This window comes from Selaginella moellendorffii, unplaced genomic scaffold, assembly GCF_000143415.4.
Source record: "Selaginella moellendorffii unplaced genomic scaffold, v1.0 SELMOscaffold_58, whole genome shotgun sequence".
Taxonomy (NCBI): Eukaryota; Viridiplantae; Streptophyta; class Lycopodiopsida; order Selaginellales; family Selaginellaceae; genus Selaginella; species Selaginella moellendorffii.
In genome coordinates, this window is record NW_003314319.1 from 619,471 (window position 1) to 638,990 (window position 19,520).

Here is a 19,520-nt window from a genome sequence, read left to right on the forward strand (position 1 = left end):
GGTAAGAAACTTGCGCGGGTAGATTGATTTTGTAAATGAAATGATCAAAGATCCAAATTGTAAATAGATCCAACACTGTTTGAAAGAAAAGGGATCAAAGGGCTGTCTATAAAATACAAACTAGAACGATGTCAAAAAAGAAATCTTTTTGCAATGCTCACATTGGCTATGTAGAAGATGTAGGCGTTGATGGCCTACACCGCTAAGATCTCTCCCAATGCTTGTGGTTCTTTCTCTCCTCGTCTCTCGATGGCTCAGTACCTTCGCCTTGCAGGACTTCGGGACCTGTGGCTTCGAGGAGAAGACCTGAGACGAGAATTCAGTAAGAAGAAAAGAGGAGTTGTACGCCCAAGAGTACCTTTTCCTGGAGCGATTGCTTCGAGAGGACTGATGCGAGGAAGGCCCGGATTTGAAAGCCCAGTCGACGCTAATGGTTTGTGTCAGCAGCTCGGCTCCGTTGAAGTTGCTAATGGCTGCCTGGGCCTCTTCCTTGTGCTCATACTCGATGAGAGCATAGCCCTGGAACAAGGAGCTCAGAACCTGGAACTCTGGAAGAAAAAAATCGTACCTTGACAAAACCAGTCCTTCGATCCAAGTTAAGGTTGAGATTCTTGATCACTCCAGCGTCGGCGAACATCTCGTGCACATCGTCTTCCTGGGCTTCTTCGTGGACGCCAGTCACCAGAATGATCCAGCCCTCGATAGCTGCGTTTCAATCCAAGTAAACGATGGGAAAGAAAGGATGAAAAAGAAAGATGAAGCGAGAGCTAGGGCTTACACTTCTGGGCGCCGTCCTTGTCGTCCGAGACAATGGTATCGAAATCCCGGGCAAACCTGTTGGAGCGATCACTGCTACCTTCGTCGCGAAACCCCCGCCCCTTGGTGTGCTTGGGCGCGCCCCCAATAATCGTAGATCTCACCCTGGGCTGCGGCGCTGGCTCCACGTCTTCCATCGCCACATCCTCGTCGAGGAGATCGTCCTCCTCCGGCTCGAAATCCACAGCATCCATGTCCGCCGTCGCCATTACCTCTTCTTTGCCCTCTCAAAACCCTAACATTTGCTTGCTAACTTATAGCCGGATATTCGTTTAGGGAAAGGGGACAGTTGGGACGAGAGCGATGGCCAAGAAACGGGCCAAGGGATCCTCGGCCGCCATCGCAGCTGCGCAATGGAAGATCGGCGACCTTGTTCTTGCCAAAGTGAAGGGATTCCCGGCGTGGCCGGCTCAGGTACGAGCGAAAATCCGTGCCGCATTTGCTCTTGCTCCACCGTGCTGTGAAAATCCTTGATTCGTGAGGAACTGATGGACGCACAGGTCAGCAGGGCAGAGGATTTCGGGCGGCAGCGCAATCCCGCCAAGGTTTTCGTGGTCTTCTTTGGAACGAAGCAAATGTAAGAGACAACGCAATGTTCTTGTGATGCTTTTCTTTTGTGAGAGGAGTAACGATTGTAGAACTTTTTTCTTTCCTTTTTTTTCCCAGCTCTTGCGAGTGATCCAACTTTCGTTCCTCATCGGTTTCTTCATTACAGACGCTTCTGCCAGCATTCGGAGATCTCAGCCTTTACTGTGGAGGCCAGAGCCGCGCTTCATGCCAGGACGCTATCGAAATGCGTCCCCTCGGATCTCAAACGAGCAGTGAAGGAGATATGCGAGGTGGCTGACGAAAGTGGAGAGCTAACAGTGACGAGGGAGCTCGATCAACCCGGGAGTGACAAAGACAATGACGTGCAGAGCTCCAGTAACGTGGACAACATCCAGGCAGCTGGTACCTTGGCTCAGTCACTGGAATCCAGGAAAGGGAATGGAGCGAACGTCCATCTTTCTAGGCCTGACAGTGGACGAGGGAAGAGAAAGAGGAGCACAGTCCAGATTGAAGAGCGAACCGATGGAAGAGACAGCCATCTTAACCAGAGAGACTGGGAGTCTTCGTGTACGAACTCGTGCAACAGCATGCTCGAAGGGGGGAACCAGGGTGTGCCGCTTGTGGACAAAGTGCTTACAAACTTCGCTTTTCACGAAGAGCTGGATTCCTTCAACAATGGTGTTCTTGAGGAGGATGAGAGGGAGAAAAGCGATCTGCAGGAATCGCAGCAACATCCTCCTAAATTCAGCTGGCTGAGACACAGCTCTAGATCGTCGACCAAGTTTCGGAGGAGAACGCTGAACTTCTCATCAATCAAAATCTGTCAAAAGAGGAAGAGGCAGATTGCGACAAAAAGATTACAGGCAAAAGTTGTAAGTGTGGCATTGCATTTGAAGAGTCTTGATCTGTTTGTTTTCTTCCAGGTTAGCTCTAGCAGTGATAGCGATGAAGACGATGATGATCCTGATTATGCGGAGGGATTTGGTGACTCTCTGGAGAGAAAACCAGGCGAGCTGAAAACAGCAGCAGTAAAGAAACAACGAACAGGCTGGTCTGAACAAAGGAAAAGACCCGAACCGGTGGTGGAGGAGATCTCAGACAAACATCTTCCTTTGGTAAAGAGGGCCAGTGCTCGCATTATTCACGAAGGATGCTGTGACAGAAAACCCTGGCACGAACCGAGGCAAAAACGATTTCCAAAGAAGCAGTGTCTCGAAGGCAGTGATTTGCAAGATTTGAAGACGTCAAACATGGGCGACAAGAGGCAATTCCCGTTGAAAGCTGAAAAGTATCGCCTACGAAGCAGTTTGACAGACAGTGAGGCACCTCTTCCTCCGTGTAAACGTCGCCAGCGAGTCTTAGAAGTGATGACAGGTGGTACTGAAGGCTCGGAGGATGAAGAAGCTGCCAAGCCAAAAGCAGGAACAACTTCGAGATCCAGTCGACTCCTGAAAAACGGAAAAGGAAGTAGCAGAGCAGACGTGCCTGTAAAAAGTTTACAGGGTCCCAAGACTTTGCGACCTGATACAACGCTAAAAAAGCTGAAGAATCAAAAGGCTCAGCTCGGATGTGAAACATCAAGGGAGGAACATTTGCCGAGGCGCACTTTGTTCAAGAGGAGGCTGGTACGGAACAATCTCGCAGTAGAAGATCACGAGCTGAGCGTGGACTACCTGAACGTAACGCACTCAGCTTCTCGGTTTTATTGCGAAGACGTCAACAGGGTCAGAGAAGCGTAAGTCATTTGCATCAGGCACACTCCTCGGTGTTGCTAATCTATCTCCTGGTTTTTGCAGATATGAAGCTGCCAAAGAGAAGAAGCAAAAGCTTGCTTCCAAGAATACCTCCGCTCCTTCAACCTCCATGAAATACTATCTTGCCGTTTCTCATTCCAAGCAGAACTTTTCGGTTCCCTCGATGCTGTATTCCAGAAAGTCTGACCCGCACCGGGAAGCTGCTCTGAGGTTGAACATGTTTTCGTTGGAGAATTCACTAACACTTATAATCTTCACGGTAAATAATCGTCCTCTTTTATTTCGCTCGGACATAATGTCAAGTGATAAACATGCAGTGCGGAGGCAGATTCGGCACAAGATGCACTTGAAGGCTTGCTGGACAATCTCTCAAGAGCCAAAGATAGTATCGGCCGTGTTACTCGTCAAGCGGTTGATTGTGCAAGGCTTGGAACCAGCGAACAGGTATTATTCTTTCTTTTCGTTCCTATCATTGATCTCTGAAGCTTTCTCATTGTCAAGTAGGCGATTGATATTATAGCCAGAAGGCTGGAAACGGAAAAAAGCTTTCACAGGCGCATTGACTTGTTCCTGGCAATCGACTCTATAGCGCAATGGTCACATAACCAGAAAGGTGTGAGAATGATAAAAGCTTTTTTCTTGTTTGTGTTCTTTGAAACCCGTAAACAATTTCAGGAACGGCCGCTGGAGCGTACAGTTCCTTGATACAAAATACCTTGCCCCGCCTGCTAAGTGCTGCAGCTCCTCCTGGCAACTTTGCGAGAGAGAATCGAAGGCAGTGTTTAAAGGTAACGAATCTCTATCAGGATGCCGATGTTCTGACACGAATCGTTTCCAGGTTCTCCAGCAGTGGCTGGAACGCAACGTCTTCCCAGAGTCCGTTGTCCGGCACTTCATGCGCGAGATCGAGTTTCACGACGCCGACAAGCCAGCCAACTTGAACGCCGGCCAGCGTCCGTGTAGAACCGAGCGCCCGCTCAACGATCCAATCCGGGAGATGGAAGGCATGCAAGTCGACGAATATGGCAGGTGATAGAGAGAGTATTTTTGAGAAAACGCGCTCACGCAGTCTTTGTCTTGTAATTGCAGCAACGCCAGCTTTCCGTTGCCGGGCCTGGCAATGCAGCGAGGCCCGGAAGACGACGAGTATAGCGGTGGAAAGATTGGAGGAGAGGACGAAGAGCTAGCTCCCGACCCGGCAGGACAATCCAGGTACCCCCACGTCTTGGAGCAAGTCGATGGCGAGCTCGAGATGGAAGACGTCTCGCCGGTGGTGGAGATAAACTGGGCCAGGCACTACGACGGGCACTTGTTCTACCTCCAAGCTCCGCCTTTGCCTTCGTCTCCGCCGCCGTGCACTCCTCCTCCTCCGCCGCTGCCTCCTCCGGACAGATTCGATCAACGCTACTACAGATTTGGCTACACTACGTGAGAGGTAAGTTCTATCTCTTCTTTTTGTTTTTTCACATTATTTTATTGTGCTTTGGTTGAATAACAGCAAACTATCATAGTCCCCTTTGTGTGGATCATCTAGTCATCCATAGGATCATCTGGCGTGTCCTGTGGCTTTCTCTTGATCACTAGCACGGGGCACGTTGCATGGGTGGTACAATAGAGGCTCACGGTACCAACAAACATCCTGCACGAGAAAAGCTTGCGTGATCCCCGGAAGAACTTGGGAGTTGAGTGAGAAGAGGACTCTACCTTTGCATCGTTTTGAGACCTCTGCTGCCAAGCACTAGCATGTCCGGCTGGAGCTTGGCAGCCTCTTTGCAGATGAGCTCCTTGGGATCGCCTGCTTTGATCCAAGCTTTACAGGGAATCTTCCCAAGAAGAAGAAAAAAAATTGGAGTTCATCAAAGGTTCTTTGTGAGATCTACCTTTGCATCGTCGCAAATCCGAACGAAATGCTCCAGCAAATGCAACCCCCGCGTGAGCTCCCGCTCCTTCATGCTGTGGAAGTCACTGGCGGATTCATACACACTGTCGAGATCGTCGTCCGGCCCTGGAGAGAAGAAACGCTAAAGATCAAACAGCGATCGAGCGAGAGAGATCTCACCGACCATCTTCGTCGGGGACCTGGATGTGGAGGATGCTAAGCTCGAAATCCTCGCGGCGATGGCCAATGGAGGAGGAGGTGGGCTTGACGAGCTTGTCGAGCACCCAGTGGAAAGCGGTGTCGCTGCTGATCGATGCGTGGGGATAGCCCTTGATCGATGAGTGACTCACAGCGATTAAGATCCTTGTCTTGGATGTGGATTGCTCCTTCTTCTCCTCTTCGTTACCGCTCGCCATGACCAAAAGACATGTGTCTACTTACCCTACAAACGTTCTTACTAATGTAAAATCGTTTTCCACCCGAAATCTTACCAAGATACATGCCCAAACTGGGCAAATGCTGTAAGCTGTAAAACTCAAAGAACAAAGTTGGGATTTACTATATAGGTAACTTTTTATGAGATGCTGCCACGTAAGGAGAGATGAGAGCTCTTCTCGTTCTCAAGCCTTTGCTTCTCTCCAGCTGCCAGGTTTCTAGGTTTTGCGCCCGCGTGCCCCATTCCAGGCGATCGGCCATGGCGTCTGGGAGCTGTGCCGGATTGGCAGCCAATTCCGCGGCGGCGACGTCGGCGATCGCGCTATCCCAAAGCGCTCGCGCGATCCCAGATCATCAGGCGGCATTGTCGCCCCTGCAAGATTTCGACTCCTCTGCGAATGCAATCGTAAGTGGATCATCTGTCTCGGCTTACCGGATGGAAATTTGTGCTCGTTTCTTACCTCTAGATCCTCGAGCCAGTCCGGGAGGGAGGTCAGGATGTGGCTATCGTGTTCGCTTCTGGCGCATTGACGCCCGCGAGCGATTACATCCCGCTTTGCCAGGAGATCCAGCGCTCTTGCGAGCTCCGGATGTGGATTGCGATTGTCAATCCTCCAAATAACGTGATTTCCCAGGAGATCATCGAGCAAAGCCTGGATGGAATTCTCGAGAGGATGAAAGACCGTGGGTTTCGTCCAGGACAGCTTGCAATGGATAACATCTTCATCGCAGGCCACAGGTACGCGATTCACATTGTTTTTTTTCTTATCTTTGTGATGATCTAAACGAGCTAGCCTCAGCTGGGGAGCCTGGACTGGAAGAGCAGTAGCAGTGGGTCGTGCTCAAGGATTCATCCAGATTGGAAGCTGCTTCCACACGAATCCAGATAATCTGAGCCAGTATCCAAAGCCGGTTCTCACTTTGAGCGGGGAGCTGGATGGACAGATCACTTTGGGAGCGATTGCCAAGCATGCAGGAGAGATCTTCGACGTCGAGGAAGAGATGGGAAGCTTCAATACTTATGGAAGGAAGCCCGTGGTGGTCATCCCCGGCATGAACCATGCACAGGTCTCACACGGAGTTCCAAACAAAGCTAGAGGAGACCTCGACGCCGAGATACCAATCGAGCAAGCTCGAACTGATGTTGGGAGATTGATCGCTGCCTTCGTCACGGTACATGCTGCTCCCGAGAGCGCGAGTGCGTTGCTTGAGCTGGAAAAAGCTGTGAAGAACACACACGAGACGTGTAGGAGTTACTGGGAGGCGATAAAAGAGCAGGGATCATCCGGCGTGAAGAACTATCAGCTCGATCTCGCAAAGGTATCGCCTCAAGTTTTGAGCGAGGGCCAGGTTTCTGTGATCCAGCACGACTACGAAGACAACTTTGTCTACTCCAAGCCGTGGATCGAGCACAAGCCAGCACGCAAGGTGTTTGTCAACACGTACTTGAAGAGCCAAGACAACTTTCAGGTGGTGCGGAGCTTGTGGATCAAAATGAAGAGCAGGGAAGCGATCACCACAGCTTTTAAAGCAGCTGACGATCAAAAGGACGACGCTGCATCATCACCATCGTCCAGGATCGCTGCCGGTTTCAACGAGAGAACGTTTCAAGAGGCCTTGAAGCTGGTCCCGGAGAGAGCCCGGGCAAAGTTCCTGGACCGTGGGAGGAAGCCGAGATTTGTGGACGATCTGGTGATCTCGGACTCGGCCCCCAAGTGGATCAAGAGCGACGTAACTTTGGTCGCTGCCGAGGATGGATTTGCCGACGTTCAATCGCCAGTTCTAATCAGTCCGATGGAGATGCCGCCCAGATTCGCTGGAATGCACTACATGAAACTTCTCACCATTGCTGGAGCCATGAAGTGGATCTTCACGGACTGCTATCGTACTACGTGATAAACGTTCGTGACAAAATGAAAACCATATGATATGTGAGCTGTATCTCAGCCGCTTGTTTGAAGGGCTCATGTTCGTCCACGTGTCGAGTATTGGTCTTGACTTTCTCATCTCGTTTAAACAAATCAAAGAGAATTGGATGTGTAAGAGTGGAGAGACTGTGACCTATCCGGCCTCTCGGAGCTCAGGGATGCGATTGCTGTGAAGGTACGGTCTCTCTTTCTCGCGATCTTCGATTTTCTTGTGGCCGCATTGTGGATCTGGATCGGATTCTAGGGAATCTGCGCAAGAGTCACCGATCCTCGGCTAGACATGGCAAGAAACCGGCATTTGTTCTTGGCGCTCCTCCTCGCGGCACTGCTGGCATGCGCGAGCTTCATCCAGGTACATTCCGAGGATGCCGACGATCTGGAAGATCTGGACGCCGAGGACGAGCCGCAGCACAAGGCCGCTGCTCACGATCTTGCCGAGGAGGGGCCCGAGGAGGAGGATTATGGATCCTGGGAGGACGAGCAGTATCCAGCCGTGGACGATAAGGACGTGGTGGTGCTCGGCAGCGGCAACTTCAGCGATTTCATCAAGAAGAACAAGTTCGTGATGGTGGAGTTTTATGCTCCGTGGTGTGGCCACTGCCAGCAGCTAGCTCCAGAGTACGCCGACGCCGCCACCAAGCTCAAAGGTGAAGTGGCTCTTGCCAAAGTAGACGCTACCGTGGAGCACGACTTGTCCCAGGAGCATGAGGTACAAGGATTTCCAACCATCTTCTTCTTCGTGGATGGTGTGAAGCGCTCATACTCGGGGCACCGGACTGGGTAAGCGAGATCTCTGCGTGAAAACCTTTATATTCTCGTATTCTTTTTCTTCAGGGATGAGATCATTAAGTGGATAAAGAAGAGGACCGGGCCTGCTGTTACAAATGTGGATTCTGTTTCTGATGCCGAGACGATTCTAGCAGCTGGAAGCCCAATCGCTGTCGCTTTCTTGAGCAGCTTGGAGGTATTTTATAGTTGATCTGATGGTATCTCACTGTTTTAGTTCCCAGGGTGCTGAAGCCGAGGAGTTCGCTGCTGCTGCACGTCAAGACGATAATGTGTTGTTCTATCAAACTACGAAGGCAGAAGTTGCGGAACGATTTGAACTGAAAAGGAAGAAGAGCCCAGCGGTGGTTCTTCTGAAAAAGGAGCACGAGACAACTTCTCACTTTGGTATTTGTATTTTATGTACAAGGCGATCTAACTTCTGACCTTGATTATCACAGATGGCAAGTTCGAGAAAGATGCAATCTCACAGTTCGTCTCAACAAATAAATTGCCTTTGGTTATTGTTTTTAGTGGGGAGAATTCTAGTTTGATATTTGACAACCCGATAAAGAAACAGGTATGGTGTTCAAATTGTGGGATATTTAAACTTGGTACTTTTTTATTCCAGCTTCTCCTTTTTGCTGGTGGCGAAGATTTCAAATCGTTGTATCCTTCGTATCAATCTGCGGCAAAAGCATTACAAGGAAAGGTTAGTGCTTTTCATTATGTCTCTGCTCGTTCATAAAGCATCTGGTGGGACAGCTTATTTTTGTTCATGTTGACACTGCGGGAGAGGATGCGGCACAGATCACTGAGTATTTTGGTATCACCGCTGAGAAGCCGAAGGTAGAAGCTACGCTAGAAATATCTTGATTTTACCAAATAATCTTTCAGGTGATGGGATTTTCTCCGGACGAGCAACGAAAGTTTATGTTGGATAAGGATATCACCACAGATAACCTCAAGGTGGTTTTCTTTTGTCACGTCCACTTTCTGTGTACTGAAGTTTCTTTTTTTCTGGCAGGCTTTTGGTGAGGACTTTCTGGCAGATAAGCTTCAGCAATTCTATAAATCTGAACCAGTACCAGAGAAGGTAATCCTATATGATTTCAGACAGTGGGCTCATCAGACAGTGCTTGTAGAATGATGGAGATGTAAAAATCGTCGTGGGTAGCAACTTCGACGAGATTGTTCTGGACGAGTCCAAGGATGTCTTGCTGGAGGTACACTGCTATATCTTAGCTTGTATATTCTACATTCTTCCTCTCGCCACGAATCCCCCTCGCAGATTTATGCTCCGTGGTGCGGGCATTGTCAAGCACTGGAGCCCATCTACAACAAGCTCGCAGCTCGGCTCCGAGAAGTCAAATCTCTGGTGATTGCCAAGATGGACGGAACAGCAAACGAACACCATCGGGCAAAGGTTCGTGTGATGTGGTCCTCTGTTCATTTCACTTCATCTCTTTTTTTTTTATCTTACGTACACGGTTGTCGTGTTGGTGCAGTCGGATGGTTTTCCCACGCTCTTGTTTTTTCCCGCTAACAAGAAGAGCTTTGACCCGGTAAGCACGCAATTCTTTTCGTCATGAGATCTCTCTGAGAAAAACTCTGGCTGCGTCGCAGATCACGGTGGACGCGGACAGGAGCGTCAAAGCCTTCTACCAGTTCTTGAAGAAGAACGCCGCGATCCCATTCACGCTACCAAAATCCGAGAAGACGAAATCTCAAGCTCCAGAGGAGGCAGCCGCCCCTCCCAAGAAGGAGGAGCTCAAGGACGAGCTCTAAGAAAATGAGAGAAGAGACGAGATCTCACTGGAGAACGTTTTTTAAGCAAACACGAGGAGAGAAGAAAAAAAAATTGGACTGCTGTTCCCAGGATTCGTACCGGCGCCCATCGCTATCCGGGCAGGCAGGCCCATGGCCATGCCGCATTACTCCGCTGCCCGTATGACGTGGCGCGCGGCAGGCGCCGGGCAGGCAGGGCGGGCAGGCATGGGGGCCATGCATGGGCATGCGGGGATATGGAGGCCGGTGGATGAACGGCGGCGATAAGGGGAAGTAAGGGGAGCAACCAACGCGCTCGATCTTGGAGGCGGAGGAGGGGCGCTATTTCACCAAGTGGCAGCATCGCAACGAAGAAGAAGACGCACACTGCCCATCAGAGACCACACACGTAAGGGAAAGGGGCTTTGTTTTTCTTGCTTGTGGCGTGCCGCGTGCTTGTGTGATTTCTACCCTAGCGCCGAGGCGCGGGCGAGCGAGCGAGCTCTCGGCGCTCCCTGTGGCGGGCGCTGAGATTGCCGATGCCTGTCTCTGTGTCTCCCCCCGGATTGATTGATTGGGTTTTAGCTGAGGATGATCCTCGGCAATGCGGGAAGGGATTCTTCTTCTTGTGATTCTCGTTTCTGGATAGAAGGGAGGAGGAGGAGGAGAAGGCGCTGGTGTTCCAGGGGCTGCTACTCGGTGGAGCCGGATTGAGCTTCTCCTCTCGGTGTGTGGGAAATTGCTTTCTTTTTTTTCCTTGTTATGGTTTCTTGGTCGCGCTAGGAAGTTCTGTGTAGAGGGTGTGTGCGTTCCCAGTGGGAGGTTTTTTTCTTGGTTTTTGTCGCAGTGCCGCTCAAAGATGTTTTTTTTTTCGCTCTCGCTCATTGTTTTTGATTGTTGTGGCACTGCTGCTTATGGCGTTGTTACGTCGGCAGCCCAGCCAGCCGAAGGGGCGAGAAAGCTTTGTTGTTCTTTCGGGAGAGAAGGGGGCCGAGTTTTTCTTGTTCTTTCTTTTTTGTTGTTTTTTTCGTCAGGCACAGCATTTGACTTCTCTCGGCTTGGAAAACTGGCCACGCGCGTTTTTCTAACCTTTTTTTTCCTCCTCTCTTCTCTCTCTTGTACTTTGCAGGAAAAAAAGGATGGCGGACGTGGGAAGTCCCAGGAGCCAGGATAGCCCACACTCGGACGACGCTGGTGGCCATGGTGGCGAACGCGACAACTCCAACGTAAGGGAGCAAGACAGGTTCCTTCCCATCGCCAACATCAGTCGGATAATGAAGAAGGCGCTGCCGGCGAATGCAAAGATCGCCAAGGATGCCAAGGAGACGGTGCAAGAATGCGTCTCGGAGTTCATCAGCTTCATCACTAGCGAGTAAGTATTGCTTCGATCCTTTGTGGTGATGTTAACTATCTTCTTCTACTTTGTAGAGCCAGTGACAAGTGCCAAAGAGAGAAGAGGAAGACGATCAATGGCGATGACTTGCTATGGGCAATGAGCACGCTGGGCTTCGAGGAGTACTTGGAACCTTTGAAGATCTACTTGCAAAAGTACAGAGAGGTAACGGAGCTCTAGCTTTTCTTTCTTCTCGAGGCTAACAGGGTTTCATGTTTGTCACTCCAATGGCTCTTGTGGAATCAGACGGAGGTGAGAATCACTTGTTTTGTTTTGGATCTTCGAGGATGAGTTCTAAAACCTCTAAAAAAATCGCAGGGAGACAAAGGATCGGGAGTCAAGGGAGAAGGCAAGAAGGACCAGAGCATGGCTGTTCCATCTCCTGTCCAGGTGTGTTCTTGCGTAAGTTTAGCTTGTTCATCGTCACTGACGATGCGTTGTTTCGATTTTTCCAGTCGAGTATGTACACCAGCATGAGTTACTTGCCACAGCAGGTAACAACACAATTTCCATCGCATTTGTCACGGCACTAAAGTTCTTCCATTGCAATTCTTTTCGTGAGTGCAGGCACTCTAGAGTGAGTGGACAAAGCTCTCGTAAAATTTGTATGATGGTGATACTCTCCTTGTGAGTTATAGCTAGCTTCTCAAATCAAAACAACGTCCTTTAATTCCATCTCTAATTGTTCCAAGCACGAACTCTAATATCATACATGGTTTCGCTGGAAATCTTTTGAGAGGTCTAGAATCAAAGAGAGCTAGGGTTCTTTAGTATTGTCTACTTTGTGGAATGGATATTTAACGCGTTGGGAGCTCCGGCGTCGAAGCCTCTCCAGATTGGATCGCCCATGGCTGGTGAGTGAGCGTTCTCCATTCACAAATGCGCTCTCCTGGGATGAGCTTGCATGGATTTGGATTTCTCTTTAGCGAGTCCAGGGCCCTTTGATCCAGTCGAATTTTGTGTTGCAGCTCTTTCTTCTTCTTCTTCGCTGCTAGGAACCAAACTGAGTGATGCTGCCGTGCATGATTTGCGGTGCCCTCGCTTTGCGCAGCTCAAATTCGAGAGAATAAGTGTAACGGGGCGGAGTTCTCGTCGGATCAAGCGTTCCGCGCAAGTGATCATAAGTTGTGCTGGTAGCGAATTGGCTTTGATGCTTCTTTTCTTTTCTTCTTTTTCTTTTTGCTGCTTGGATTCTCGATTGGAAGGAGAGGAAGAAGCTGATAGATCTTTTTGGAATGTTTGCAGGGACATACAACGCATCCACTGTTGTGGAGAAGATTGACTTTAGGAAGCTTCAAAATGGAAGGTAGTCGCTTGCTTCGTTCTGGCACGTCACAAACACCACTTTTTTCTTTTCTTCTTGCAATTTCTTCGCAGTGACATCCGTGGAGTCGCTGTTGCTGGTGGAGAAGAGGCTGTTAATCTGACAGTGGACGTCGCCAAAGCGATTGGTGCTGCATTTGCGCAATGGCTGGCTGATAAGAAAAAAGAATCCACGTCCAGTGCTTTACGGGTCTCAATCGGCCACGATTCAAGAATATCTGCGAGCTCCCTCGAGGTCTGATGCCTATGTTAGTGATTCTTTCCTTTGACGACTTCTTCTTCTTGCTTTTTTTTTTTTATCAAAATACGCAGCAAGCAATTGCCCAAGGCATCGTTGATACTGGCTTGGACGTTGTTTTGTACGGGTATGTGTGATTTATTTCTTAAACTCGTTGATTATCTGGCGTGTTTCTTGCAGGCTCGCATCGACCCCGGCAATGTTTAACAGCACAGTGACGGAAAGGGGGGATCTCTTATGCCCAGCTGATGGTGCTATCATGATCACAGGTAAGTAAGAGAATTTCCGAGACGTGGAATACGATTTCACGTTTCTCTCCTATTGCAGCCAGCCACCTTCCTTACAACAGGAATGGTTTCAAGTTTTTCACCAACACCGGTGGTCTTGGGAAGGCTGATATAAGCGACATCCTAAGCCGTGCTGCTCAGATACACAGCGGAAGCTCCTGGCAAGGAGACGTGACATCCAAGGACATGAAGAGAGTGAATTACATGGACCACTACGCGAGCGATCTTGTGAAAATTGTTCAAGCTGCCGGTGGAAAAGGTGGGCTTACAATTTGTGGTGTTGTGATTTTTTTTAAAAACATTTCCTTGCATGCAGAACGTCCGCTCGAAGGATTTCACATTCTTGTAGATGCAGGAAACGGTGCTGGTGGTTTCTTTGCGGTACTGATATATTTTTCACCATGCAGCTCTTGTGTCCTGACTCAAACTTTTCCAGGAGAAAGTGTTGAAGCCTCTTGGAGCAGATACGACCGGAAGTCAGTTTTTGGAGCCGGATGGTACGAAACTCTGTTTGAGAAATGAAGTTTTTACCTTCTGGACTTTGGCAGGCATGTTTCCGAATCATATTCCCAATCCTGAGGACAAGAAAGCAATGGAAGCCGTGACAAGTGCTGTTCTCAAGCACAAGGCGGACTTGGGGATCATATTTGACACGGATGTTGACAGGTTTCTTTATTTTCGTTTCCATCCTTGTTCTTTTGGAAGTAACTTTTGCGTATAGATCTGCTGCAGTGGACTCCAGCGGCAGAGAACTTAATCGTAATCGCTTAATTGCACTTATTTCTGCCATTGTTTTGGCCGAGGTGTGTGCAAATTGCCTTCTCACAGTTTTGGTAACAGCTTGAAAGTTTTCAAACGACAGCATCCCGGGACAACAATTGTGACCGACAGCATCACTTCAGATGGCCTCACAGAATTCATCGAGAAGAAACTGGGTATGTTTTGATCAAATATGCAACGGTGTGATTGAATCTTTCCTGTTCCTTTTACAGGGGGAAAGCATCACCGGTTCAAGAGAGGATACAAAAATGTGATTGATGAAGGCATACGCTTGGTAATGACACAGTCATGTCACACAAACTTTCAGCTCAACTAACGCAAAATGGTTGTAGAACTCGGTGGGTGAAGAGTCCCATCTAGCCATTGAGACGAGCGGGCACGGAGCATTGAAAGAAAATCGCTGGCTGGATGATGGTGCTTATTTGATGGTAAATTTGTATTCTCTCTTGGAGAAGCATTGTATGATTTCTTTTCATGTACCAGGTAAAGCTTCTTATCAAGCTTGCCGCTGGAAAAGCAGCAGGGGAGGGCGAGGGCAGTGAAGTGCTGACGAGACTGATCGAAAGTCTTGAGGAGGCAGGATTTGCAACGGAGTTCCGGCTAAAAATCAACGAGAGCCATCAAGACGTTGGCTCCAAGTGAGTCTTTTGATTTCCACTTTTTTGTGATTGTTCCTCTCTCTTTATGTGCAGAACATTTCGAGAGTATGGAGAGGAAGTTCTGCGTCGCCTGGAGGAGTCATTGTCTTCCGATAGTAATCTCACCAAGGCCCCAAAGAACTACGAAGGGGTGGGTGTTTCTCTTCCTCGTTCTGTTTCTCTTCCAAATCTCATTCACTGCTGGATGATCCAGGTGAGAGTTTCGGGACATGGAGGATGGTTTTTACTGAGGCTGTCTTTGCACGACCCTGTGCTGCCACTGAACATCGAGGTGAGTGAAAGAAATTTTAAAACAGGCACTGAAAGTTTGGATGAGTCCAGGCTCCCACGAAAGATGCTGCGCAAAAGCTGGGATCGTTTGTCATGGAAGTGGTCTCTGGATTCAAGGCATTGGACGTGTCAAGCTTGCAAAAATTTCTTACATAGAAGAGATGTATAAGTATCAAACGAACTAGCATTTGCTATCAAACCTAGGGGTTTTGCAAAGGGTTTTGCGCTATAGAATCGTTCTCTCATCGGGGAATGTGAATGCGCAGCGAAATGGCAGCGGCGGATGATCTCTGGCTGGTCAGCTGCTTGAATGCGACGCTGGATCCCAATCTGGGAGCTAGGAATCAAGCGGAAGGCGCTCTTACGGAGGCATCAAGAAAGACAGGTTTTTCTCCCCTCTCACATGGTCATTGGAGTAAATTTGGATTCTCCTGGCAGGATATGGCATTGCTCTCGCCAGAATCACACTGAACAACGATTTCTCGCTGGGAGTGCGTCAGATATCCTTGGAAAGTTTAGTTTCTTCTCTTTTCCTCGCAGCGCTTCCTTTAACGGATTTCACCTAACGTGAAGAAGCATTACTTCACCTCTTTCCTCAAGACAAGGTAAGGTCTATTACCATTCTTCACAAAAAACCGCAAAAACCGCAACAAAGCTCGTGTTTTTCGTGTTTTTCCTAGGATACTGCTTTTTCTATTATTGTGTCTACAGGCTACAAGACAAGGTCGAGATCCAAATTGCAGCCAGACCAGTTTACGAGAGTTTCCGCACTTCAAAAGGTTTGATCGATTATGAATGGCTTTAACGCTGACAAACCTTACTTCAGATTTTCTCCCTCCCGGCTCGTGGTCTAGTCGAAGGACAAGAGGCAGCCAGTGGATGAGGTAAATCTAAATGTTCGAATTCCAAAGTATTCAGCTTCTCTCAGGATATGTAGTGCTAGCCAATCGCTGCGGTCTGTTTTCGAGCCTGCTGATTCGTTTCGTAGACGTTTTGAATGGCGACGTGGTTAGAGCTAATCCCTGGAGAAAAAGCTGTGGCATTGATATTCGTTTCGTTTTCCAGGGTGGTGACGAACCAAGCGCTGAAGTCGATCCAATCAATTAGGTAAGCGTTACGATAATTACGTGATATGCAAGCGTGTATCTGGCGACACCGACATTGCAGGTCAATCTGGTGGACTTCTTGAAGAGATTCTCAGAAGAAGCTCCGCTTGCGTTCTTCAAGGTGAGACATGTGTAAATCAAGGTGTTGTTACCAATCTGCTCTTCTCCACAGGAGCTGTCTGATCGGGAAAACCGTGCGGTGTAATGAGAAGTTGCCGATAAATTTTGTAGGAAAGAGACTATGTGGAACGTGGAACCAAATCCACTAAAAAATCGAAGACCCTTTCAATAAATATACTCAAGTCGGAGAAAAGGGTAGGGCAAACAGGTTTGAAGATGGAGGAATTGGTGTTGTCGCCGCGCTACCTTCCAGCAGTAGCTGATCTTGCTAGATGTAGAGCAGTTTGTAAATCATGGGATAGGGTTATTCGAGAAGTGGGCAGCTGCGCCCTAGCGCAATTGAAGCAGAAGCTGCAAACAGAAGGTGAAGAAGTTTGGGTCTTGTCCAGTATATCGGTACTTCAGAATAAGGAGCCTCCACCTATACCTCTGCCTTTGGACTTTGTCGAAAAGTTTGATGATGAATATGAGTTATGGTCGCCAGACGCTCGAATCAGGTTGCAGTTTGTTCCTTTCCCGTACTTTCGATTCAACTGTCATGCTTCCCATCAAGGTCTGGTATTTTGCAGTTCTGACAACGATAACAGCTTGTGGTTTGGAAATCCGATGACAAGAGTGTGGAAACAGCTGCCTCTGCAAAAAAGACTAGAAAATTGTAATACTTGGATTTGCACGACATTGTTTGTAGATCCAAATTGCTGGAGTTACAAGATTTGCATCCTAATGGTGAAAGACTTCAATAGGCGCAAATATGATCTGGAAAAGAGTCCAAAGCATGTCGCAGTGTTCGATTCTAAAACATGGAGATGGCAGATATGGGAAAATGACAATGAGTGGCATGTTAAGCTGCATCAAGTTGAATTCAAGCATAAAGAACAAGTATTTGCAGATATTCACCATTCAGGTGGAGTTCAATTCTACAACTTGAGCAAGATTGGTAACGATGCCAGGTGGTGGAGCTTTATAGTGGATGTAAAGCTCCCAATGTATGTTAGCAAGTACAGTAGTCGTGCAGTTTTCTACTACAAAGGATGCTGGTTTCTAGCTGCATATCTTAATAATTATGCATATGTGATCTTCAAGCTCCAACAAAAATCTAGAAGGAACAAGCTTTATTGGAGGCGGTTAAGCGTGATTACTTTCATGAGCTTGTATGGTGAAGAGTGGATGAAATTTGTTCGACGTCAGTCAGAGGAACCAGAATTCAAGTTTTGGCTGCACGGAAATAAACTGGTGATATGTAATCTTGACCACGTGATACCACCTGCTCTTTTGGATATCGAGGCCTTGACTTGGAAATGGCACATCCCTAAGTCGAATGCCAAACAGCTTCTTGATGAGCTTCATTGGGATGCAACTTGCGCATTCGTCCCCAATTGGGATGCCAATCCAGAAGGTTGTGGAAAAGGCGGCTCTTCGGCTGTACTATTTCGATCTAGATCTAGCCGAAAAGTGCGTCCTTGAGGCCCATACGTTTGCAAGGCAGCGATCGAGATGCGCGGGAAATCGATGCTTGCTGCGATGAGATTTAGCATGACCTTGGACCACCGTGGTCGAATCTTACCGCCGCATAATGGTTGTAGGAATCGCTGTTAATGAGCCGGGGAGGTTCAGATGCAGCAGAACAAGATGCATTCAGCAACGGGCTTGTAGACCATGCTAAAGGATTAGGGGGTCGCTTATGCCTGTGGGCAGCATCGAAGCGTGGCTTGGAAACACATGGCAATGTACGGCCAGAACGGGGGATGCTGCGGCGGAATGCGGTCTCCTGGAATGTTTTGTCACAAGCTTACGGGCAGCAGAGGCAGATCAAGCAAGCTTTGAGGGGTGCCCAATGAGATACATAGCCACTGCTGCTTTTGAGATTGAAGCAACAAGTGGCTCCTCTCATACCAGATTCGTTTTACAATTTGCACTCCTTTGAAATAGACCTTGATTGATTCTATATTTGTGCTTACTTCCTTGAAATGTATAAAATAGATTTGTTCTATAAGTTTATTTATGGAAGTTTATTTTCAAATCAAGTTAGTAGTGAGTAAAAGTGCCTTTTCATTTTCAAAATGTCTATTTAATTACTTAAAGCAGGCATTGGGTTGGACAACCATGTGTGTAATCCAAGGTAGTTATTTTTCTCACTATTTTATGATGGTTTTAAGCATTGCCTTTTTCATAAGTTATGTTCTAATTCAACAATTGTGACAATAGAGTTTAAAGTACAACTAAATGATTTATGAAGTCCCTCTTTAATATTGTGCTAAAGCAAATTGATAAACCTGCCAACTTTTACACACAGATGGGGTTAGGGTTAATTAGAATAATGTTTGGACATTTTTTAGAAATGGTCAGTCTCTAGAAGGTTGTGAAAAGATTTGCAAGTTCTACTAAACTTAAAGCTTAGACTAACATTGCCACTTTATCAAGCTAGATTTCTAGCTAACGTTTAAGGACTTATGCAAACAATGGTAAGTTGCACTTTTTGAAAAAGAGCACAAAGCAAAAACAAATGAGATTTAAATGTAATGGTATAAAGATGGTTATACATATGTAAGTTGTTTACCACAACTTAAGTCGTGGTTAGGGTGGTTTAAACTTAAAATGTTTCAATGAGAATATCACTCTCTTTATGTTGGTTTCTCTTCTTTCTTCTCTTTTTATTGTTTATTAATATTACCTTTTTCATTAAGATCAACCACTTGAGGACTTTTTGTACACCTCAACTATGAATCTCTTCGAGAGAAAATACTAGAGCTAGCATTTCTCTGAGGCAAAGATAGGGAATTAAATTTGTATGATACATGTTTATAAAATCTGATATATGCTATAAAGCAATATTCAAAAGCTTTAACATTTAAAGAAGTAAGATACGTGGGAATAAAGCTTTCTTTTAAAATATTACACGATCGAATGAAAAAGAAAGTGATTCCACATGCATGAATAATGGCAATTGCAATGGAGGAAGTGGTCCAAAATATTTTTATTTATATAAAATGCAAAAAGATGTTAAAAATATTATAAAGTTAGGTTCATTGAGCTTAGCTCTTTAGCTCATGAACTCAAGAGTGGTCACACTCCAATCTAATTAGATTTGAATAACCATTTTGTCCATACTTATCCATATTCCTATACATTATGCCTAGAGTGCTATGTTTCCATTAAATAAATATATAACTCAATAATATAAGTTTAATATTTAGGTTTTATAAAGGCAAGTTGGAAGAATAGTTGTTAATTGTTTTATGATTAGTGATTGCTTGTAGACTTTGTTGAGGACTATTGACACTTTATTTAACTTGATGATGATTTAGCAGTGATGGATTACTTACCAAATGGTACTACAGAAGATTGTGTTCTTGGGCTTTCATGATTTTTCCATGTTAATATATTAGTTCCACCTTTGTCAATATTGTTTAGTTGCATTTTATTTGTGGTATTAGATTGCATTAAGTTTTTG

At 47.1% G+C, this 19,520-nt stretch overlaps 7 protein-coding genes across 12 annotated transcripts; 5 read left to right on the forward strand and 2 right to left on the reverse strand.

Moving 5' to 3' along the window:
* LOC9654955 (RNA-binding protein Y14) lies at nucleotides 1-1,063 on the reverse strand. Of its 3 annotated transcripts, none has more exons than XR_002994045.1 (5): nucleotides 779-1,063; nucleotides 569-705; nucleotides 359-519; nucleotides 162-306; nucleotides 1-75 (listed from the first exon to the last, which is right to left on the reverse strand). XR_002994045.1 is itself a non-coding variant. In XM_024688635.1 (4 exons), exons 1-4 carry the CDS (start codon nucleotides 1,023-1,025, stop codon nucleotides 255-257), a joined length of 597 nt encoding a protein of 198 aa, XP_024544403.1. In that variant the 5' UTR covers nucleotides 1,026-1,063; the 3' UTR covers nucleotides 24-254. The 3 variants fall into 3 exon arrangements, 1 of the variants encoding a protein (XP_024544403.1); XR_002994044.1 differs by having other exon boundaries at nucleotides 11-106; XM_024688635.1 differs by having other exon boundaries at nucleotides 24-306.
* Nucleotides 1,064-1,081: 18 nt separating this feature from the next.
* LOC9651138 (protein HUA2-LIKE 2) lies at nucleotides 1,082-4,655 on the forward strand. Its single transcript, XM_024688518.1, has 10 exons — nucleotides 1,082-1,230; nucleotides 1,317-1,393; nucleotides 1,532-2,237; nucleotides 2,289-3,100; nucleotides 3,162-3,378; nucleotides 3,444-3,563; nucleotides 3,624-3,732; nucleotides 3,795-3,907; nucleotides 3,958-4,148; nucleotides 4,209-4,655. Exons 1-10 carry the CDS (start codon nucleotides 1,120-1,122, stop codon nucleotides 4,549-4,551), a joined length of 2,799 nt encoding a protein of 932 aa, XP_024544286.1. The 5' UTR covers nucleotides 1,082-1,119; the 3' UTR covers nucleotides 4,552-4,655.
* Nucleotides 4,567-5,442, reverse strand: LOC9654956 (universal stress protein A-like protein). The gene is made up of 4 exons (XM_002983516.2): nucleotides 5,183-5,442; nucleotides 5,000-5,124; nucleotides 4,824-4,942; nucleotides 4,567-4,758 (listed from the first exon to the last, which is right to left on the reverse strand). Exons 1-4 carry the CDS (start codon nucleotides 5,412-5,414, stop codon nucleotides 4,650-4,652), a joined length of 585 nt encoding a protein of 194 aa, XP_002983562.1. The 5' UTR covers nucleotides 5,415-5,442; the 3' UTR covers nucleotides 4,567-4,649.
* Nucleotides 5,443-5,545: 103 nt separating this feature from the next.
* On the forward strand, nucleotides 5,546-7,436 carry LOC9651139. Its single transcript, XM_002983423.2, has 3 exons — nucleotides 5,546-5,839; nucleotides 5,901-6,172; nucleotides 6,234-7,436. The coding sequence occupies exons 1-3, from the start codon at nucleotides 5,600-5,602 to the stop codon at nucleotides 7,327-7,329; spliced, it is 1,608 nt and encodes a 535-aa protein (XP_002983469.2). The 5' UTR covers nucleotides 5,546-5,599; the 3' UTR covers nucleotides 7,330-7,436.
* Nucleotides 7,437-7,463: 27 nt separating this feature from the next.
* LOC9654957 (protein disulfide isomerase-like 1-4) lies at nucleotides 7,464-10,002 on the forward strand. Its single transcript, XM_024688634.1, has 13 exons — nucleotides 7,464-7,536; nucleotides 7,606-8,141; nucleotides 8,196-8,325; nucleotides 8,372-8,534; nucleotides 8,588-8,706; nucleotides 8,758-8,838; nucleotides 8,892-8,975; nucleotides 9,024-9,095; nucleotides 9,154-9,222; nucleotides 9,272-9,352; nucleotides 9,418-9,552; nucleotides 9,635-9,691; nucleotides 9,753-10,002. The coding sequence occupies exons 2-13, from the start codon at nucleotides 7,642-7,644 to the stop codon at nucleotides 9,912-9,914; spliced, it is 1,653 nt and encodes a 550-aa protein (XP_024544402.1). The 5' UTR covers nucleotides 7,464-7,536; nucleotides 7,606-7,641; the 3' UTR covers nucleotides 9,915-10,002.
* A 171-nt stretch (nucleotides 10,003-10,173) lies between these two features.
* Nucleotides 10,174-11,963, forward strand: LOC9654958 (nuclear transcription factor Y subunit B-1). Of its 2 annotated transcripts, none has more exons than XM_002983425.2 (7): nucleotides 10,174-10,302; nucleotides 11,023-11,265; nucleotides 11,322-11,451; nucleotides 11,533-11,538; nucleotides 11,605-11,676; nucleotides 11,742-11,780; nucleotides 11,854-11,963. In XM_002983425.2, the coding sequence occupies exons 2-7, from the start codon at nucleotides 11,033-11,035 to the stop codon at nucleotides 11,860-11,862; spliced, it is 489 nt and encodes a 162-aa protein (XP_002983471.1). In that variant the 5' UTR covers nucleotides 10,174-10,302; nucleotides 11,023-11,032; the 3' UTR covers nucleotides 11,863-11,963. The 2 variants fall into 2 exon arrangements, with proteins under 2 accessions (XP_002983471.1, XP_024544405.1); XM_024688637.1 differs by lacking the exon at nucleotides 10,174-10,302 and adding an exon at nucleotides 10,330-10,620.
* A 78-nt stretch (nucleotides 11,964-12,041) lies between these two features.
* On the forward strand, nucleotides 12,042-15,059 carry LOC9654959 (phosphoglucomutase). 3 transcript variants are annotated; one of them, XM_024688633.1, is made up of 18 exons: nucleotides 12,042-12,140; nucleotides 12,255-12,419; nucleotides 12,532-12,592; nucleotides 12,664-12,844; nucleotides 12,922-12,974; nucleotides 13,028-13,116; nucleotides 13,175-13,393; nucleotides 13,451-13,515; nucleotides 13,571-13,631; nucleotides 13,683-13,800; nucleotides 13,856-13,937; nucleotides 13,997-14,069; nucleotides 14,127-14,188; nucleotides 14,247-14,342; nucleotides 14,398-14,552; nucleotides 14,607-14,703; nucleotides 14,767-14,844; nucleotides 14,895-15,059. In XM_024688633.1, the coding sequence occupies exons 1-18, from the start codon at nucleotides 12,134-12,136 to the stop codon at nucleotides 14,997-14,999; spliced, it is 1,767 nt and encodes a 588-aa protein (XP_024544401.1). In that variant the 5' UTR covers nucleotides 12,042-12,133; the 3' UTR covers nucleotides 15,000-15,059. The 3 variants fall into 3 exon arrangements, with proteins under 3 accessions (XP_024544401.1, XP_024544400.1, XP_002983474.2); XM_024688632.1 differs by having other exon boundaries at nucleotides 13,175-13,515; XM_002983428.2 differs by lacking the exon at nucleotides 12,255-12,419 and having other exon boundaries at nucleotides 12,049-12,140.
* The last annotated feature ends 4,461 nt before the right edge of the window (nucleotides 15,060-19,520 follow it).

Bases quoted from the DNA above. Each gene is read 5' to 3' on its own strand.
- LOC9654955 (XM_024688635.1), bottom strand. From the start codon at position 1,025: ATGGCGACGGCGGACATGGATGCTGTGGATTTCGAGCCGGAGGAGGAC. The intron at 706-778 runs GTAAGCCCTAGC...ATTGAAACGCAG, and splicing joins CAAGGACGGCGCCCAGAAGT to CTATCGAGGGCTGGATCATT. The intron at 307-358 runs GTACTCTTGGGC...TTCTCGTCTCAG, and splicing joins AGCAATCGCTCCAGGAAAAG to GTCTTCTCCTCGAAGCCACA.
- LOC9654957 (XM_024688634.1), top strand. From the start codon at position 7,642: ATGGCAAGAAACCGGCATTTGTTCTTGGCGCTCCTCCTCGCGGCACTG. The intron at 8,142-8,195 runs GTAAGCGAGATC...CTTTTTCTTCAG, and splicing joins TACTCGGGGCACCGGACTGG to GGATGAGATCATTAAGTGGA. The intron at 9,553-9,634 runs GTTCGTGTGATG...GTGTTGGTGCAG, and splicing joins ACGAACACCATCGGGCAAAG to TCGGATGGTTTTCCCACGCT.
- LOC9654958 (XM_002983425.2), top strand. From the start codon at position 11,033: ATGGCGGACGTGGGAAGTCCCAGGAGCCAGGATAGCCCACACTCGGAC. The intron at 11,266-11,321 runs GTAAGTATTGCT...TCTACTTTGTAG, and splicing joins ATCAGCTTCATCACTAGCGA to AGCCAGTGACAAGTGCCAAA. The intron at 11,677-11,741 runs GTGTGTTCTTGC...CGATTTTTCCAG, and splicing joins CTGTTCCATCTCCTGTCCAG to TCGAGTATGTACACCAGCAT.
- LOC9651138 (XM_024688518.1), top strand. From the start codon at position 1,120: ATGGCCAAGAAACGGGCCAAGGGATCCTCGGCCGCCATCGCAGCTGCG. The intron at 1,231-1,316 runs GTACGAGCGAAA...ATGGACGCACAG, and splicing joins TCCCGGCGTGGCCGGCTCAG to GTCAGCAGGGCAGAGGATTT. The intron at 3,564-3,623 runs GTATTATTCTTT...ATTGTCAAGTAG, and splicing joins GGCTTGGAACCAGCGAACAG to GCGATTGATATTATAGCCAG.
- LOC9654956 (XM_002983516.2), bottom strand. From the start codon at position 5,414: ATGGCGAGCGGTAACGAAGAGGAGAAGAAGGAGCAATCCACATCCAAG. The intron at 5,125-5,182 runs GTCGGTGAGATC...TCTTCTCTCCAG, and splicing joins CCAGGTCCCCGACGAAGATG to GGCCGGACGACGATCTCGAC. The intron at 4,943-4,999 runs GTAGATCTCACA...CTTCTTGGGAAG, and splicing joins GGATTTGCGACGATGCAAAG to ATTCCCTGTAAAGCTTGGAT.
- LOC9651139 (XM_002983423.2), top strand. From the start codon at position 5,600: ATGAGAGCTCTTCTCGTTCTCAAGCCTTTGCTTCTCTCCAGCTGCCAG. The intron at 5,840-5,900 runs GTAAGTGGATCA...TCTTACCTCTAG, and splicing joins ACTCCTCTGCGAATGCAATC to ATCCTCGAGCCAGTCCGGGA. The intron at 6,173-6,233 runs GTACGCGATTCA...AGCTAGCCTCAG, and splicing joins ATCTTCATCGCAGGCCACAG to CTGGGGAGCCTGGACTGGAA.
- LOC9654959 (XM_024688632.1), top strand. The intron at 12,593-12,663 runs GTAGTCGCTTGC...ATTTCTTCGCAG, and splicing joins AGGAAGCTTCAAAATGGAAG to TGACATCCGTGGAGTCGCTG. The intron at 14,343-14,397 runs GTAAATTTGTAT...TTCATGTACCAG, and splicing joins ATGATGGTGCTTATTTGATG to GTAAAGCTTCTTATCAAGCT.